Source organism: Hypanus sabinus, chromosome 12 (assembly GCF_030144855.1).
Source record: "Hypanus sabinus isolate sHypSab1 chromosome 12, sHypSab1.hap1, whole genome shotgun sequence".
Lineage (NCBI taxonomy): Eukaryota > Metazoa > Chordata > Chondrichthyes > Myliobatiformes > Dasyatidae > Hypanus > Hypanus sabinus.
Genome location: NC_082717.1, coordinates 17,526,209 through 17,545,913, shown reverse-complemented (window position 1 = coordinate 17,545,913; position 19,705 = coordinate 17,526,209). Strand labels below are relative to the sequence as shown.

At 43.9% G+C, this 19,705-nt stretch overlaps 1 protein-coding gene across 2 annotated transcripts in view; it reads left to right on the top strand.

The window, feature by feature from the left end:
• Positions 1–19,705, top strand: part of crim1 (cysteine rich transmembrane BMP regulator 1 (chordin-like)) — a 262,131-nt gene that overhangs the window by 201,430 nt on the left and 40,996 nt on the right. For both annotated transcript variants that reach the window (XM_059985617.1, XM_059985618.1), the window contains exons 8-9: positions 6,397–6,525; positions 11,480–11,636. In XM_059985617.1, coding sequence (XP_059841600.1) covers positions 6,397–6,525; positions 11,480–11,636 — 286 coding nt within the window. The remainder of the gene's footprint in view (positions 1–6,396; positions 6,526–11,479; positions 11,637–19,705) is intronic.

Below are 19,705 nucleotides of genomic sequence, written 5' to 3'. Positions count from 1 at the left end.
CATGTGGTTAAAATGAGCTCCCTGTCAGCTTGATCCAGTCTGGCCGTTCTCCTCTAACCTCGCTCATTAATAAGGCGTTTATGCCCGCAGAACTGGATTTTTTTTTTTGGTTTTCACACCAAACTCTGGAAACACTGAAGTGTGTGAAAATCTCAGGAGATCAGCAGTTTCTGAGATACTCTGACACCACCTATCACTCCTCGGTCAAAGTCACTCAGGTCACACTTCTTCCCATTCCGATGTTCGGTCTGAACAATAACTGAACCTCTTGACCATGTCCGCATACTCGTAAGCATTGAGCTGCTGTCGCATGATTGGCTGATGAGATATTTGCACTAATAAGTAGATGTACTTAATGAAGTGGCCACTGGGTGTATGTAGTCACAGAAGTTCCATCTCCATCTTCAAGCACTTCCATCCTAACACCGAGGACATCCTGTTTGTGTCAGCCAGTTAAGCTGTCAACAAACTTCATCAAATCTGAAAAGAGATATAAGTGCAAGCATTAGACATACCTGCCTAGAGCAAGCATTTACTCTGTTAAGCACATGGTGGATTTAAACCCTGTCTTTGTGTCTGGTGCAAATCCTTATTTGATCCAGTTTCATTATGTGCCATAAACTTCAGCCATGCAAGACGTCTTCCTCCGATTAAGCAGGCCATATTTTGGATTCCAATGTTGACCTGCCGGATATTAAGTGGCATTTTTTGCACGTAACCAGGTGCACCGTCAGTTGCTGTGTTTTGTCGAGCCCTTTGTTAATTTGATGCTGGGGACTGTCATGCTCCCTCACAGCCACAGCCGACTGGTGATAAATGGGCCATGCCAGTGCCCTTCGACCCTCCGGCCTCCATAAGCTTCAGTCCAGGAGACATTCCTTGCACGGTAAATAGCAGCTGAGTTTCGCTTGAAATGTGAAAAATGCTCCCCTCACTGAGGTGTTGGCAGATTTACTTAGGGCACTGCAATAAGGAGAAAAGGGATTGGGACAATTCAGTCAACTGGCTTGGCTAAGTGGAATAAAGTCCAGTTAATTTTTAAATCTTGAGTTGCATTAATCTTGAAGGGTTTCACATAAATTCTACAAGGCTTACAGTTCTGTCCTTTGCCGCAGCTAACTTCCACCACTCCACTCCTTCACCCTCTGCATTTTCTCCTCAGCAAGGAAGTGTGTTCTGAACAGATTATTTTGAAGTTTTGATGCTACTGCAAGTGTCACCTTCATCATGGGGCAGCACTGAACACCTTATACTCTCTTCCCGGGCTAGGTTGGGAATTCAGAGAAGAAGAAAAATGAATGGGGGAGGGGTGGTGTCGCCATGGTAGTGTAGCAGTTAGCACAACGTTTCTACAGCTTGGGATGTGGGAAGTTGGAGTTCAATTCCAAGGCCGTCTGTAATATTCCTCCCCATAAATGTGTGGTTTTTCCCCTACTTTCCAAAGACGTAGGTTAATTGGTCAATGTAAGCGATCATGTGATTAGGCTAGGGTTGAATAGGTGGGCCGCTGGGTAGTGCGTCACGTTGGGCCGGAAGGGCCTGTTCCGTGCTGTGTCTCTAAATAAAGAGGTGGGTGGAGGGATCACAGATAGGGTAAGGGGGCATAGATTCAGGATCACACTTATTTATCACATGTAGAGTGAATTGTGTCATTTGCATTAATACCCACAGATGTGCTGGGGCAGTCAAGAGTGTCACCACTTAGATAGACTAAATTTCCACATTGCAAAGATATCTAAAACTAGGAAGCATGAGTTGCGGTTAAGGGGTACAGAAGGGGATATGAAAGAGAACTTTCTTTCCCACCTTCAATTTTGCTTCTTGTTTTGAGAAGGGACGCAGTTTGTTGTGTGCAAGGAACAGAGACCTGGTACACACGTCAGGACAAGGGGTCACTGTCCCTTCACAGTTTCCATTGGGCAGGAGGTACTGACACCCAAAGCCCCATACCACCAGATTCAAGAATATCTACTTCTCTTCAACGATCCGTTTCTTGAACCAACCAGCACAACCCTAATCATTACTGCACTGAAGTGGACTTTGTATTTTTTAGTTCTAATTGTGTCCTTTCTTGTAAGATTTGGTATAATTTATGTTCAATTTCCATTCTTTTGTGAGTGCTGCTTACATGATGCTCCGTTCCCGTGATGCTGCAGCCAGTACGTTATTCATTGCACCGGTGCTCACAGGTACCCGCGCATATGACAGTGAACCCGACTTTGACTTTTGACCTTGAATCAAATCCCAATCAGCTTCATCCGCAGTGCCTGCTGACCCGCCTTGGTCACTGGTTAGGCAATGCCTTCATGCTGAAGTTCGTGTCTCTGTTTTCAGATCCCTCCCCATTTCTGTAACATGCACTAGCTTCACACCCTCAGAATGCTAGCACTTTATCAGTTCTCTAATCCATCGGCAGCCGTGCCTGGGCTCCAAATCTCTGCGTCTCTGGCCCCTCTTTCTTCCTGCTAAATGCTTCTTCAAATCTAATGGAGGTGCAGAAGCCCTTGGACCCACAATGCCAGGTTAAGGAACGGTTATTATTCCTCAGCCATCAGGCTCCTGAATCAGAGGGGTTAACCACGCACTCCAACACTAAACTGATTCCACAGCCTTTCAATGGCTCGCCAACTCATGTTTGCCATGCCATTTATTTATCTGTTTGTTTACTTATTATGGGATATTTTGCACATTGATTGTTTGTCCATCTTTGTGTGCAGTTTTTCATTGATTCTTTTGTGCTTTTTTGTATTTACTGTGAATGTCCACAGGAAAATGAGTCACAGTGTGGTGTACAGTAACATGTACAGTACTGAGCAAAAATCTTGGGCAAAGAAATCTGTGAAATGAAGATGCTTTCAAAAATGATGAAATGAGAAGTTTAAAAATATCAAACAATTTACTATAAAGAGCAGTAAATCAAAAAAAAAAATCAAATCAGTATTTGGCGTGACCTTTAAAGTAACATAATTTCTCTTAGGTACACTGTCGTGCAATTTTATGAGAAATCGTCTGGTAGGTTGTTCCAAGCATCTTAAGGAACTGGCCACTGTTCTTCTGCAGATTTTGGCTGTCCAGGTAATCGCAGGCAGCCTCAATGATGTTGAGAGCGGGGCTCTGTGAAGGCTATGCAATCTGCAACCATCTAAAAACTCTCAGGTGCTTAAGACTTTTGTACAGTACTATATGTACTTAGATAATAAATTTACTTTGAACCTTTGAATCCTTCCACCGCTTGCTGTGCGTGCCGCTACTTTTTGATCACTGAAGTTACATTCCAGTGAAGTGCCCTTACGCTACCAAGTTGTCACCACTGTTGTTGTCCAGTGGCTAAAGCCAGAATGCCCGGAGCCCTCTCCTGGAGTTGATGAGAGTCCATGTGTGTGGCTGGGAGAGAGTAACAGAGCTTGTTCTATGGTTGTTTATTATCCTGTTGTGTTCAGCTCAGTTGCATTTTGTGTTGTCCTACAGAGTATTATGGGTATGCTTTGTTGGGACCAGAACATGTGGCAATACGCTGCCCCCAGCACATCCCTTGCTGTGTTGGTTAACGCAAACAATGTATTTCACTGTGTGTTTCAACTTACACTTGAATCTTAATCTCAGTGTGATGGTGGAATTTCTGGATTTGAGACCAGGGAAATTCTGTTGCGTTCTTGGAAGAGTTCCTTTGATTGGATCAATGAACGCCAAACAAAATGCTGGAGGAACTCAGCAGTTCAGGCAGTATCTATGGAAATAAATAAGCAGTCAACGTTTTGGGCCAAGACCCTTCTTCGGGACCTTCAGAAGGGTCTGAAAGGTCTTGGACTGAAATGTCGACTGATTATTCGTTTCCTTAGACGCTCCCTGACCTACTGAGTTCCTACAGCATTTTGTCTGTGTTGCTTTGGACTTCCAGCATCTGCAGAATCCCTGGTGTCAATGAGCTCCTTACGTCAGAGATGTTTACAGAGTACAGTACAGCAATCCTGACTGGACGAAGTGGTTAAGGTTGCAGATTCGGGAGCTGCTGTCAGGGCAGCTTAGGACAAGTAACTTGAGTGTGTTTTGCAGATGGTGTACGCTGCAGCCACTGTGCCAGGTCCTGAAAACAATAACTAATTCAGGTGGTGTGTGAGCTATCAGTCAAAAGGGCCTGGATGTTGTTTGGCTAAATTGAGTGTTGAAGTTGAACTCATCCAGGCAAGAGTGGTCACACATCTGATGTTGTAAATGGTGAAGTGCTTTGGAATGTCAGGGGGTGACTCACTCTCTGCAGGATGCCCAGCTCGAACCCACTCTTGTAGCCGCAGTATTCATGTGGCCAAGCCACACTGGTAATTGGTTTATTATTGTCATATGTACTGATTGAGTAAGATACAGTGAAAATCATTGTTTTGCATTGCATGGCATCCATTCAGATCATTTCACCACAGCAGTGCATGGAGATAGGACAGGGAAAAACAATAACAGAGTGCAGAATGAAGTGTCACAGCGAAAGGGCAGTGCAGGCAGACGATAAAGGACAAAGCCATAACAAGGTTTACTGAGAGGTCTAGTCAGGTCAAGTGAAATTTATTGTCACCTAAGTGGGTACATGTATACTGCCAAACAAGCAATGTGCCTCCGAACCAGGCTGTAAAGCACAGTAGTACTCATTGCACACAATAACTTAGAAAAGTAAGAATTCACTCTACAAATGAATTGTGCTTAGATAAACTAAGTATGTAAATTAAATATTGTAGGGTACAGTACAAATTATCCAGTGACACTGCAAGTACGATGCGGTAGGGAGTTCAGGGGCCCAATGGCCTGAGGTAAGAAGCTGTGTCCCATCCTGACTGTTCTTGTCTTTATGCATTGGTGTCTCCTGCCTGACGGTAGGAAATCAAAGAGGATGCTGGATGGATGGGTGGGATCCTTGAGAATATTAAGGGCCCTGCTTACGCAGTTCTCCTGATAAATGTCCTCAAGGGACGGGAGGGAGACCCCCATGATCCTCTCAGTTGTTCTCACAGTCCCTTGTAGGGACTTCTGGTCTGATGCCCTGGTGCTCCCATACAGGATGGAGATGCAGCTTGGTAGAACACTGTCAACGGTGCTTCTTATTGTCCCATAGTCTCATAGCAGCAGGATAGAAGCAGTCCTTGAGCCTGGTGGTACATGGTTACAGGCTTGTGTATCTTCTGCCCGACGGGGGGGAGATGGAGAGAGAATGTCTGGGATGGGTGGGACCTGTGGTTATAATGGCTGCTCTACTGTGGCAGTAGGAAGGGTAGTCAGAGTCAGCGGAGAGGAGGCTGGTTTCTGGGATGTGTAAGTCCCTGAGTGATACCCAATAAGACCCCAGCACCAAACCCTCATGTCTGATTCTGTGATTCAGTCCATACCTCCTTGTATGTCCTGCTACAGAGAAAAACAGTGAACAGATTTCCAGATGCCCTGTGAGTGAGAATGATATTGGATTTAAAACATAAAGTTTATTGGACAGCCTAGCTAAGGAAATACTTTCCAATAAAGGAAACATCTCCTATCCTCCAGGTAACAAGCTTCCCTCCTTCCCACTTCGGATGTGGGGTCTTCATCCCAACACAACAACTCAGTTTCTCGTCCCTACCAATGTGGCCTGACTTCCTAAATAGCCAATGGTCAAGGGTCAGCTTAATTCACCGTATACATTTGCATGTATTAGGAATTTGCTGTTTAGTATTGGTGCTATATGCAACAAAATCAACATTCAACAATTATAAGATTAAACAATTCTAAAAAAAATAAATGTGGTTAAAGTATGGACATGGAATAAAACATATTTAAATACATAAATGTCATAATTTCAAGCCAGTTTCACTATAGGATGCTTGGCTGATGAAATGTTGTCCATTTAGCTGATGTGCAGTGATGTGTGCCATTAAAACTTTAAAAGACTTTAACAATGCTGTTCACTTTGGAATGTGTTGGTGCAGTGAATTGCCATTGAAATGGAGGGGTTTTACAGGCAAATTCAATAGCTGTTCTGCCTGAGAAATAGCCCCTCAATTGTTTGTGCGTTGAATAAGCCTTCAGTCTGTCGGCCTGGATAGGGTTGGTCACGGCAGCACTGCCAGTCAGGATATTGGCAGACCTCATAGCTCATCTAATACTGGCACAGGGAAAACCTTAACATCCACATGAATTATTCGAACAGACAGTGCACCTTAGACAATGGACGATGTTTCAGACAATAGCATCTGTAATGTTGACTGTTTATCCCCCTCCGTGGATGCTGCCTGCCCTGCTGAGTTCCTCCAGCAGTTTGTGTGTTGTTGCCCTAGGCTTCCAGCACCTGCAGAATCCCGTGTGCTTATGCAGGAAGGGAACAGTGTGTTTGAACTTCTGTAACATCTCTCACACTCCACCTCTCCTCCCTTACCGCTGCAGAGCCGACGTATATCACCATCGGGCCACCAGTGTGCGAGCAGCTGGCAAACTGTACCCTGACAGAGAGGGACTGCATCTACGGCTTCAAGCTCGACAACAGTGGATGCCGGAAGTGCCAGTGCAAAACGAGTGAGTGGCCTACATTTATATACTTACACACTGATCACGCACGGAGCAAGGACGACAACCAACTGAGCGTTTGTATTGAGTCATATTGGCCATGGTACGCGCTGGGCAACTTGTATTGTGGACGAAATGGGCCCGCCCAGACGAAAAATGCACCCACACAGAAAGTAAGGGGGCCTTCCACACGTAGGAGGGTCAGTCAGTTCACATGCACACTTGCCACATTCTCACAGTGCAGTTCAAATGTCATCCTGCACATCACTGAACTTTGTGTGTGTGTGAGAGAGAGAGAGAGATGGCCTACATGAATACATTTCTATGTGAATGTATGTGCACCGGACAGTTGTGTACATACATGCAAATATGAGTACACACACGTTTTCATTAGCAGGAGAGTCTAGGATCTGAGGGAATGGCCTCAGAATAAAGGGATATACCTTTAGAACTGAGGTGACAGGGAATTTCTTCACCCGGACATTGTTTGAACTTGTGGAGCTCGTTGCCATGGAAATCGGTGTATTTAAGGCAGAGGCTGATAGGTTCATGATTGATGGGGGAGAGGGTGTTCACGGATTCCAGGGATGAAGACGGAAGAATGGGGTTGAGAAGGAAAAAAAGAGGCACGATTAAAAGGCAGAGCAGCCTCACTGGGCTGATTGGCCTAGTTCTGTTCCTATATCTTACATGTTAATGATTTGATTATACATGCATCTATGTATATGTGCACGCGCACCTGGTTACTGGCGGAGTGTGTGCAGTATGCACAGATTGAAGTCAATCTGCGCCGCCAACTGAACCTAACAGGTTTATAAACAGGAACTGCACAGGCACTCTGTGTAAGATGCTAAATATTTGTGAAGTAAATTATGCACACGTTTGGTCATGGCAGCCAAACAAGTGGAAAATATATAATTTATTCCAGTTCTCTGCCACCTAGTTCATTCACAAGGCCTTTGTTGTGAGCTATCAGACCGGGTGAAGCGCTTTCTTTGCAGACAGAGTAAGTGAACTGAAAAAGCTGTTATTGTGACTCTTCAGCATTGTGGTCCTGTGCCAGAGAAAAGCCTCTATCTGTTCATTTCTCTGGTTTTGCTCCACATATTCTCATTGAGAGCAACTGTGAAGCCAAGTGATATCTCACTTCATAGGGCTCAGTGTTTGATGCCTTGAAGTTTTAAAGGCAAAAGGGAGTGGTTGTGTTCCCCCTTTAGTGTGTTTATTCCCTTTGAACAACGCACTGGAGAGCCGAGCTCAAGCACAACACTAACAGATAACGTTCACTGATGTACCCTATCAGTCTGTAGATTCTGATACTCTCAGATCTCTCAGGATCTTTTGTGGTAGGAGAGAGAAACTGCATTTAAATGGAGCCTTTTACAGGCTCAGGGCATTTCAAAATGCCTTACAGTCAACCTCATTTACCCACAATTTATGATGCTGTTTACATTGTAAATACATGCTGGTATTTATTTATTTATGCACATTTTATTCCAAAATCGATCTTTTAACCTCTAATTTTATTAGTCTGTTTTTATTTTTATATAGATCTTTATTCTTTATGATTGTTGAATATTGTTTTTTTTGTGTGTGAAATGCCCTGAGCAACACACCACAGCAGATTCCTAACACGTGTTGTATAACATTAACCCTTGATCCTTCAGTGCTCAGGCAGGCTTTGTAGGGCCTGATGGACTACTTCCTCTCCTATGTATTGTGTTCTTGAAGGGCAGTTGCAAATGGGCAATAAATACTGAGCTTGCTGAGTTACCCTCGTCGTGAATGGATTTTAAGAAGAGAGGGGGAGATGAATGAAAATTATGTGGAGGAAGCCCTCACTTAAATTTGTTAGAACCACCTTTATTAACACATCCAGGGAGTCTCTCAAAGGCTTTGAAGCCTCAACTGACTTTGAACAGAAAATCCTAGTGGATTCATTCCACTACATGACAGGTAAACCATTGAGCACATTTTACATCAAATGCTGTCACAGGAAAGCAGCATTCATCATCAGAGATCCTCGTCACCCTGGCCATGCTGCTGCCACCAGGTAGAAGGTACAAGAGCCTCAGGACTCACACCACCAGTTTCAAGAACAGTTACTGCCCTTCAACCATCAGGCTCTTGAACAAAAGGGAATAACTACACTCAGTTGCCCATCCATTGAGATGTTAGAAACATAGAAAATAGGTGCAAGAGTAGGCTATTCGGCCCTTTGAGCCTGCACCGCCATTCAGTATGATCATGCCTGATCATCCAACTCAGAATCCTGTACCTGCTTTCTCTCCATACCCCCTGATCCCTTTAGCCACAAGGGCCATATCTAACTTCCTGTTAAATATAGCCAATGAACCAGCCTCAACTGTTTCCTGTGGCAGAGAATTCCACAGATTCACCACTCTGTGTGAAGAAGTTTTTCCTTATCTCGATCCTAAAAGGCTTCCCCTTCATCCTTAAACTGTGACCCCTCGTTCTGGACTTCCCCAACATCGGAAACAATCTTCCTGCATCTAGCCTGTCCAATTCCTTTAGAATTTTATACATTTCAATAAGATTCCCCCCTCAATCTTCTAAATTCCAGTGAGTATAAGCCTAGTTGATCCAGTCTTTCTTCATATGAAAGTCCTGCCATCCCAGGAATCAATCTGGTGAACCTTCTCTGTACTCCCTCTATGGCAAGAATGTCTTTCCCCAGATTAGGGGACCAAAACTGCACACAATACTCTAGGTGCGGTCTCACCAAGGCCTTGTACAACTGCAGTAGAACCTCCCTGCTCCTGTACTCAAATCCTTTTGCTATATTCCCATAATCAATTATCTCACTTTAAGGGCTCGTTATCTTGTTATTTCATGTTCTCATTATTTATTGCTATTTATTTATATTTGCATTTGCACAGTTTGTTGTCTTCTGCACTCTAGTCGATCTTTCATTGATCCTGTTATAGATACGATTCTATAGATTTGCTGATATGCCCACAGAAAAATTAATCTCGGGGTTGTATGTAGTGACGTGTATGTACTCTGATAATAAAAATTACTTTGGACTTGGAAGGTAATTAAATATTTCCTGAGGAATTTAATCATTGCTACTATCTTTTCCTAAGGAAGATGGACCTTTGTTGAACATCTTCGCTCAACTTCGGTGAGGTTTCTTTTCTCTTGTTTAAGGCTGTTTGTTCGAACAGCCCACAATGAGTGCTCGCCATTTCTCCGACTGTCTCTAACCCAGAGCCAGAATGTTTTGATCAAAGACCAATAAAAATTCCATTCACCACATTTAATGGAATTCCTACAATACATTTTATTAATTAGCCTGCTGGAAGAACGTTTAAGAGCTGATTCATTATAAAACACTAAAGCAGAGGCCACCCTGAAGCAATCAAATGTGGGTGATTTTTACTTTAAATTTTTAGCTTATTTAATGTATTTGAACTTTTAAATCCATCTGTGTTTTAAAGGGACCATTTGTGTCTAAATTGTAGCTGGCAGAGGTGAGGAAACCAGGCCTTGCAGCCTCAGAAAAGTTCAGAGGGTTAAGAAATAAATCAGGACATCACCCTTAAGTGGTAGGATTATGCTGAAAGGAAAGGTCTTTTTTTTTCCAAACTTGTTGGCTGGATGTCCCAATGGGAATGAGGTGCTGATGGCAAGCTATTTCTTTGAGCCTGTGCCATACTGAGTCATTATATCCATTAAGATTATTATATATCCATATACTCCAGGATTTTAGTTGAGAAAGAGCAGTTGGTTTTCCAAAGGTCGAGGGGAATGTTCTTCTCTCAGCTCACATCAGCAAATACAATTATCTAGGCATATGTTGGCTGCTACTTGTGGGAATTTTCTAAATCAAATTAGCTGTGAGCTTTTCCTAATAAAGAGAAAATTTGCTGGAAATACTCAGCACACCCATTTCTGGGAGTGGAAATAGTTCCACATTTCAGCATGATCCGAAACCCACTCTCTCTCTCCTTGCATTCTCGATCTAATCTGCCACATATTTCACACATTAATTAATCTCCCTTCAGCTTTCCAATATCTGGCGGTTTTTTTTTGCTTTTGGCACTAATTGTGTCACTGAATTATAGCTGGTTCTTCACGTCCTGGTGGCTTACGAATGGCTGGGAGGAGGAGGGGAAGGAGAGACCTTCAAACCAAGATGTAGAAGATCCCTGAATATGTGAATGGCAGTTATGGATTTCAGTGAACCAGTTGGTGTTTCAGATCTGATGAGAGGTCATTGAGCTGCCATGGTAACTCGTCTCTCCCTCTACACATTCTGCCTGGCTTGTTGAACTGTTCCAGCCCTTTTAGCTTTTACAGAGGCTCAGTAATTATACTAAAGGGCAGTATACATTCCGTCAAGGTACGCACAAAATGACAGAGAAACTCAGCAGGCCAGGCAGCATCTGTGGAAAGGAATAAACCAGTCAATATGTTGGGCTGAGACAGTTTATCAGAACCTGATAATTCGGAACGTCAACTTTCCGTAGGGAGATCCCCCAGCATTTTTGTGCATTACTGTAGATGGTAGCGTTGTGGTTAGTACGACGCTATTACAGCTTGGGGCGTCAGAGTTCAAAGTTCAATTCCAGCGTCATCTGTAAGGAATCTTTGTACCCCGTGGAATGTGTAGGTATTCCCTGGGCGCTGCACTTTCTTCCCAAAGTCCAAAGATGTGCTGGCTGGGTTAATTGGGTTAAATTGTCCCATGGTTAGGTTAGAGTTAATCAGAGTTGTAAGGTGGTTGCAGGGGTTGTGGGGTTAAAAGGGCCTACTCTGTGCTGTATCGTTAAATAAATAAAATAAATAAATCTGCAGAATCTCTTGTTTTCCTTCAAGGCATCAGTAACTGTTGGCTGTGAATTCTTAAATAGTTGAGGAACAGATGCAATCATTTCCTTCCTTTCAATGGCATCTGTTCGTTGACCCCGAGTTTAATCTTGTTTTATCTTAATTGCAGGAGAGGAGCTTTGTACGGGCCTGATCTCGGGCTGTGGTTTGGACTGTCCCTTCGGCCTGCAGACCGACGTACATGGCTGTGAAATCTGCCAGTGCCGGGCACGGCCGAAAAGATGCAAACCTGTCGTGTGTGACAAGTACTGCCCATTTGGATACATGTAGGTCCTTCTTCCTAATGTCAAATTCATGTGCACAACAACAGTGAGGTACAGGTATAATTAAAAAAAACACACTACAGCCTCACAGGTACGTAGATTCAGACAACACACAGAACATAAATAGGGGTGACCTCACTGAAACCTATCAAATGGGTGAAAGGCCTTGATAGAGTGGGTGTGAGGAGGATGTTTCCTGTGGTGGGAGAGTCTAAGACCAGAGGACACAGCCTCAGAATAGAGGGTGTGTCCTTTTACAATGGAGTTGAAGAGGAATTTCTTTAGTCAGAAACTAGCGTATCTGTGGAATTTGTTGCCATGAGCAGCTGTGGAAGCCAAGTTATTGGGTATGTTTAAGGCAGAGATTGATAGATTCTTGACTAGTCAGGGCATGAAGGGATACAGGGAGAAGGCAGGAGATTGGGGCTGAGGGGGAAAATGGAGCAGCCATGATGAAATGGCAGAGCAGACTGGATGGGCCAAATGGCCTAATTCTGCTCCTATGTCTCATGGTCTAATGGTCTTATAAATTATGCATCAATTATACAGGGCAGTGAAGAAATAAAAGACTTTGCAAAATAAGGAATTAGTGCAAATAACACACAATCAGACAAGTCTATTGTAGAGCAGGAGGAGGTCCGTAGTGTTGTGTTGCTGAGGTAAGTCGATTCAAGAACCCGATGTCAGAATCAAAATCAGGTTTAGTATCAGTGGAATATGTCATGAAATTTGTTGTCTTGTGTCAGCAGTACAGAATATTGATGAGGCCTCCATCAGTCAGGGTCAACCATGGATGTTGTGTCCTGGCTGTCTATTTACACAAGCCTGGGCAGTACAATATGGAGAGCAAGCTGTTGCCCAAGTAGCAAGCTCCCCCTCTCCACATATCTGATGAACCTAAAAGAACGGCAGAAACATTTGGCACCAGCAGCATCGCAGAAGTTGCCAGTCAGCATTGAACTCAATGTAGGACTGCCTTTGGGACTCCAGCTCTGGATTTTTCCCTCGGGGTTTACTTCCCCATGAGTGGGTAGAGCTGCGAGGCAGCAGAGGTTTGAGATCAGTGTTTTCTTTCTCCTAGATGAGGTGCCTGTCAAGGCTGATGAGCCCCATCTGCCCGAAGTGACTGGTTTTAAGGCACCACTATCCCGCCTTTGCCCCTTCCCCTGTCAGTAGAAATGGTTCCTCTGTACTTGGTAGCTGAGCCACATGTGAAGGCCAGGAGCTGGACTTGGTTGTCAGAGGCTATTGGCGACACACGCCATTGGGAGCATTTAAAGGGTAGTGAGAGCTTGTCCCCACTAGCATTCCCAAACATAACAACCTTAAGGAACCTACATACTGCAGAATAATAATAATAAAAGAAGTTTTTTTTCTCTCTTTTTGCATTACTCATTTAATTTTCTGTTATACATACTTCCTATTGTAATTTATGCTTTCTATTTCTATACATAGTAATAAGAACTATAAATTACAATAAGAAGTACACATAAAAAGAAAATTTAATTAAATATGTCGTGCAAAAAGAGAGAGAAATACTGAGGTAGAGTCCACGGGTTCGTTTTCCATTCTGATGGCGGAGGGGAAGAAGCCGTTCCTGAAACTCCGATGAGGGTGTGAGTCTGTTTGTCCCTGTACCAACACACTGTTGCAAGAGGACTAGCAGGGTGACAGGGCGGATAAATCTGGCAGTGCTGTTTCAACTACCAGCTTCTTAATTTCCTCTCCAACGTGGATGTGCAACCCCAATTTATGAAGTGTCATGTATTCGGACCTGTGCTCACATGATTTGATTTTGAATGCGTGAGTCTTTTGCCATCTCTTAAAGTTATTTCCGTGACCTTATGCACGTAGCAGACAGATTAACTGCCCCTCGAACCTGGCCTGTAAGAAAGGTGGCAGATAATTTACACAGTATTAGCTTAAGAAATGTAGATGTACGAAGCCACTTGGGTGTTTTTGTACACCAATCACTGAAGGCAAGCAGGTAGGTATATTTAAGAAGATAAATGACACGCTGGGTTCAATAGCAAAATGATTTAAGTACAGGCACTAGTATGTTTTCCTGTAATATTGGTGAGTCCACACTTGGAGCGCTGTGTGCAGGTTTACTTAAGGATGGATATATTTGCCACAGGGGAGTGCAGCAGAGGTCCTGGTGGGAGAGTCTAGCACCAGAAGACACAGCCACAGAATAGAGGAGCGACCTTTTAGAATGGAGCTGGGGAAGGAATTTCTTTAGCCAGAGAGTGTTGAACCTTTAGAATTTGTTGCCACAAGTGGTTGTGGAGGCCAAGTCATTGGGTATATTTAAGTCAGAGCTTGATAGATTCTTGATTAGTCAGACCATGAAGAGATATGGGGAGAAGGCAGTAGACTGGGGCTGAGGGGGGGAAATGAATCAGCCACGACGAAATGGTGGAGCAGACTCGAACCAAATGGCCTAAATCTGCTCCTATAGCTGAAGGTCTAGATTCAGCAGACTGTTGCCTGGGATGGCGGTGTTGCCCTATGAGAAATAACTTGGAAGTTCAGAAGAATGAGAGGGAATCTAATTGAAGTTTACAACTTTCTGACAGGATTGAACGGACTGGTTGATGGGAGGATGCTTCTCCTGGCCGAGGTGTCTTGAGTAAGGGATCAGAGTCACAGAGCAAGAGATTTAAGACTGAGAAAAGGAAAGATTTCTCCATGTAGAGATGGTTTACTTTTGGAGTTTTCCACCACAGAGGACCAAAGGAGCAGAGTCACTGAATTTGTTTCAAAAGAAATAGGTATATATCTGGGTAAAGAAATCAACAAGGGGTGTAGTGGGGAGAGCACAAATATTGTATGGAGACAGAGGATTATCCATGATTGTATTGCTTGTGAAGCATGGTTTAAAGCGCTGAGTGGCATATTCCTACCCCTAGCTTCACTGTATAAGGATTTGATAGAAGCAAACATTATGAATGGGAAGCAACACACACAAATTGCTGGAGGAACTCAGCGGGCCAGGCAACATCTCTGGAAAAAAGTGCAGTCGATGTTTCGGGCCGAGACCCTTCGGCAGGACTCAGTGAATGGGAAGCGATGGATTTGATAGGAAGTAACCAGTACTGACTGGGTTAGACCCAACATCTGAAATTCATATTTTTACAGATAGATCCAATTCAGAACACTTTCCCACAAACCACAGTATAATTATTCATTTTAAATATAAGATGAAAGCATTTACGTTAACCCATTGCATTGGAGAATATGGGGAATACACGGCTTTCTGGAATTAGGTCACAGAGCGACTGTGATCCCACTAAAATAATAGAACAGACTCAAGGGCTGAATAATTTCTTCCTCACGGATTGCCGCAGGCAAGCTTGCGTAAGTCCAAATTATTTGCATCTGAGGGACACTCTTTACAAAATGCCGGCAAATCAGAAGGAAGAAGAAGCGTTCAGTCCAAGGTGCCCAACCCAATAAATCCCATTTGCCAGCATTTGGACCATAATTAAAATGCTGATTATACTGATTATGTAAATATATTCTTCAAAAGCTGCCATTTCCTTCTCCCAGCTGCCAAGCTACAGATTTCCTTAAGGTTTATTTAGAGTCATAGAAAAATACAACACAGAAGCAGGCCCTTTGGCCCATCTAGTCCATGCCAAACCATTTAAACTGCCTACTCTCATCGACCTGCACCCAGAGCATAGGCCTCCGTACCCTGTATTTAGGTGTCAATTTCATTGTCCTACAAAGAGGGTCATACACAGTCGCACCTTAGCAGAGGGGAACTAGGTATAGAGCTTCAAAAACTCTATTTCCTTGTAATCTTCTATGGAATAACCATTTCACTTGTACTTCCCTATGACACAGAAGGAGGCCATTTGTACCAACATTCCCATCCCTTTTGCTTTTCCTGATAACACCATTTTTTCTCACATGCCAATCAGCTGCATTCTGAAACTCAGATGCGAGAGGAAACAAGAGCACTCAGTGGGAACTCATGCAGTTACAAGCCTTTCTGCTTACCTAGACTGTGTTGACCTGGTCTTCTGTATAGTACCTTCTACCTGTACCTGGACCATTGCCCTCCGTACCTCTCCCATCCATGTACCTGTCCAAACTTCTCTTAAATGCTACAATTGAACCCTCATCCACCACTTGTTCTGGCACATTTCACACTCACACCACCCTCTGAGTGAAGAACTTTCCCTTCAGATACCCCTTAAGTATTTCTCATCACCTCAAGTTCTAGACTCACCCAAACTGAGGGGAAAAAGCCCCCAAGCCCATCCATACGCTCATAATTTTGTGTACTTCAGTAAGATCCCCACTCACTCTCCCGCATTCCAGTTAGGATTAAAGTCCTAATCTATTCAAACCTTTCCCTATAACTCAAGTCCTCAAATAGCAACAACATCTGTGTAAATTTTCCCTGCATTTTTTCAAGCTTATTGATGTCTTTTTTGCAGGTAGGTGACCAGAGCTGAACACTGTACTCCAAATTTCCGTATCCCAGTGTCTTGAACAATTTCAACATAACATCCCAACTCTGTGTCACCTCCCTTGGTGCCCGCCCTCCTTCCCTTTCTCCTATGGTTCACTCTTCTCTCCTGTCAGGTGCCTTCCACTTCAGTCCTTTACTTGTCCCACCACCCGGCTTCTATCTCGTCCTCCTGCCCAACCTTCCCACCTTTTTATTCTGGCATCTTCCCCTTTCCTTTCTGCTCCTGAAGTAGGGTCTCGGCCCAAAACCTTGACTGTTTATTCATTTCCATAGATGCTGCCTGGCCTGTTGAGTTCCTCCAGTATTTTGTGTAAATTGCTCTGGATTTCCAGCATCTGCAGTATCTCTTGTGTTTATGATGCTGTATGCAATGCTCTGATTTATAAAGGCCAATGTGCCATTTACAACCCTATCTATCTTTGATGCCACTTTCAATGAATTAGGGATGTATATTCCCAGGTCCCTTTGTTCTACTGTACTTTTAAGTGTAAGTTCCACCCTGGTTTGTCCTCCCAAGTGCTGCTGGCTGGAAACAGGCACCGGGCCACTGCCGACAGTAGCCTTGTGTGTAATGCGATGCGGTGCCCGGATACTGAGCATAGTGCAAGAGTTGAAACCTAGGCCATGCCTGAGTCCAGAGAAGTCAGCAGTACGTTACTCACTGAAGCATCACACAAACATTTCTTTCTTTTCAATGGAGCAAAAGCAAGCAGAGAGTCTTAGCAGATGTCCGTGGCTATCAATGCTCAGATCGTGAGTCGTGCCTAAGCAGGGTTATTATTTAATAATAAAAGATAGAATCTAAATGTGATTGTGAAGGCCTGTGATTTACAGTGAAGCCAAGATTGACAGATACACGCACACATAACAGGCTGAGGCGGACACGGTCCTGTTACCCAGAGAAATATGCACAACAATACCATTATTCAGGAATGGCATCTTGGCAAGCTCGTCAGCCGTCGATGCCTCTGCAGAGAAGACAATCCTACCCTAACCCCAGTCTCAACATGCACACTTTTAGTTTGCCTGAGTTTACTTGGCTACTATCAGGACTGAGAGGGAGGATGGGAATAACACACACGCAAACAGGCACACATACAAACATGATATACACGTGTACACGCACACGCACATGATATACACACGTACACACACATGCTCATACACAGACACGTACATATTTACTCACTTTAGAACTGGAAGAAGAGGGATTTCTTTAGCCAGAGGGTAGTGAATCTGTAGAATTCATGCCACAGATGACTGTGGAGGTGTATTTAAACAAGACATCAATAGGTTCTTGATTCATAAGGGCGTCAAAGGTGACAGGAAAGAGGCAGGAGAATGGGTCTGAGAGGGATAACGAATCAGACATGATTGAATGGCAGAGCAGACTCTGCTTCTGTGTCTTATGGCCTTACACACACACGTGAATGCATGCAGTCTTTTTTCTCAGGGAAGTAGAATCATAATCTGGGGGAGGGGGACATTGCTTTAAGGTGAGAGAGAAATTTTTTGAAAATGAATCAAGGGGAAATTTATTCACAGGTGAGGTGGTGCATATATGGAATGAGCTGCCAGAGGCAGGCATAATATCAACATTTAAAAGACACATGGATATGTGCATGACTGGAAAAAGCTTTAGAAGGAAGTGGAACAAACATGAGCAAGTGAGGCTAGCTTAGGTGAGCACTTTGGTTGATATGAATGAGTTGGGCCAAAGGATCTGTCTCCTGGATATATTATGCTCCACGATTCTATGAGTCACCAAAGTGTCATTCTTTTGTAAATTTCTGCTGAAGTTATTCCAGCTCTTCCACACTGATAGTTGCAATAATTCCTATGAAATCCAATTCTCTATATCTTGTTTAATTTTCATTAAAAGGTTATGGGGTGGGTGCAAGGCTCTCCTTCCTCCGCTAGCCTGTAGGTCACCCTTGAGCAAGGTGTAGTTCCTGCCTAGCCCTCCCCCCTCTCCTGATCAGGGTCATGTGAAGCCATGGGAGCAGGTGGTGGATGGTCGTATGAGCAGCTGGTGCATATCACAAGTCCTAGTCATGCGACCACTGATGCCAGACAATCTCTGAAGAGTATTGATAGTGGCTGGGGTCACCCGTCTTGTGAGCAGAAGGCAGCATGGTAAACCATATTTCATATTCAGTTTACCAAACTCAAGAATGTGTTTCCTTCTCTAGAGTCATAGAAAAACACAGAATAGAAACAGGCCTTTTGGCCCATCTAGTCCATGCCAAGTTATTTAAACTGCCTACTCCCATGTGACCTGCACCAGGACCATAGGCCTCTATACCTCGACATCCATGTACCTAATCAAACCTTTCTTAAATGTTGAAATTTAAAAAATCTAAATTATGTATTATTTTAGCTACTTCCCTGTTAAAGCTCCCGGCATTGCTTACGGGGGCAGCACGGTAGTGTAGAGGTTAGCACGTCACTTTACAGCACTAGCGATTACCAATCGAGGTTCAGTTCCTGCCACTGCCCGTAAGGAGATTGTACATTCTTCCCGTGACCGTGTGGGTTTCCACCCAAGACGTGCAGTTAGGGTCAATGAGCTGTGGGCACGCTGTGTTGGTGCCGAAATCGTGCCGATACTTGTGGGCTGCCCAGCCTAATCCTCCCTGAACTGATTTGATGCAAACGAAGCACTTCACTGCATGTTTCAATGTGCCGATGTACATGTGTTAAATAAGGCTGATCTTAAAACTACAGTATCTTTTCGATCTCAAGCACTGTGCAACCAAATGATTCAGCAAAAACTCTTCGAATGTTTGTCAAGAGAAATATTTAAAGCTGGGAGCAAGGTTTTAATAGAGCAGATGATGTGGGAAATGATCCAGAGGGTCATTCACTTGAAGGCGTGGATCTAAGATAATTGTTGGAGGAAGCTCAATGTATTTTTTAAACTTGGCTTGAGCAAACCGTTTCAGACATCATTAGGGATAGTGTCGGTGTTGGTTTTTTATTGTCACATGTACCAAGATACAGTGAAAAGGTTGCCTTGCATGCTGTTCGTACAGATCATACACAGTGCAATAAATTCGGTAAGGTTTATACAGATCAGAGTGCATTGAGTTGGAATAAAGTAAAACAACAGCAATGCAGAATAAAGTGTAAAAACTATTGAAAGGGTGCAGTGCAGGTAAGCAATGAAATGTAGTATCATAACGGGGTAGATTTTGAGGCCAAGGGCCCATTTTTTTTATTGTGAAAGAATCCATTCAAGAGTCTGGTTACAGTGGGATAGAAGCTGTTCTTGAACCTGGTGGTGCGTGCTTTCAGAACCTGACGGGACAGTGGAGAAGAGAGAATGTCCCGAGAGAGTGGGGCCTTTGCCTGACCCCCCCCCCTCAGCCTGATGGGAGAGCAGAGAAGAGAGAATGTTCCGAGAGGGTGGGGCTTTTGCCTGACCCCCCCCCCCCTTCCGCCTGACGGGAGAGCAGAGAAGAGTGAATGTCCTGAGAGGGTGGGGTCTTTGATTTTGCTTGTTGTTTTACTGAGGCAGCGAGAAGTATTGACTGGGCCCATAGAGGGGAGGTGTGTTCCTGTAGCGGACAGTAAATGCTGGTTT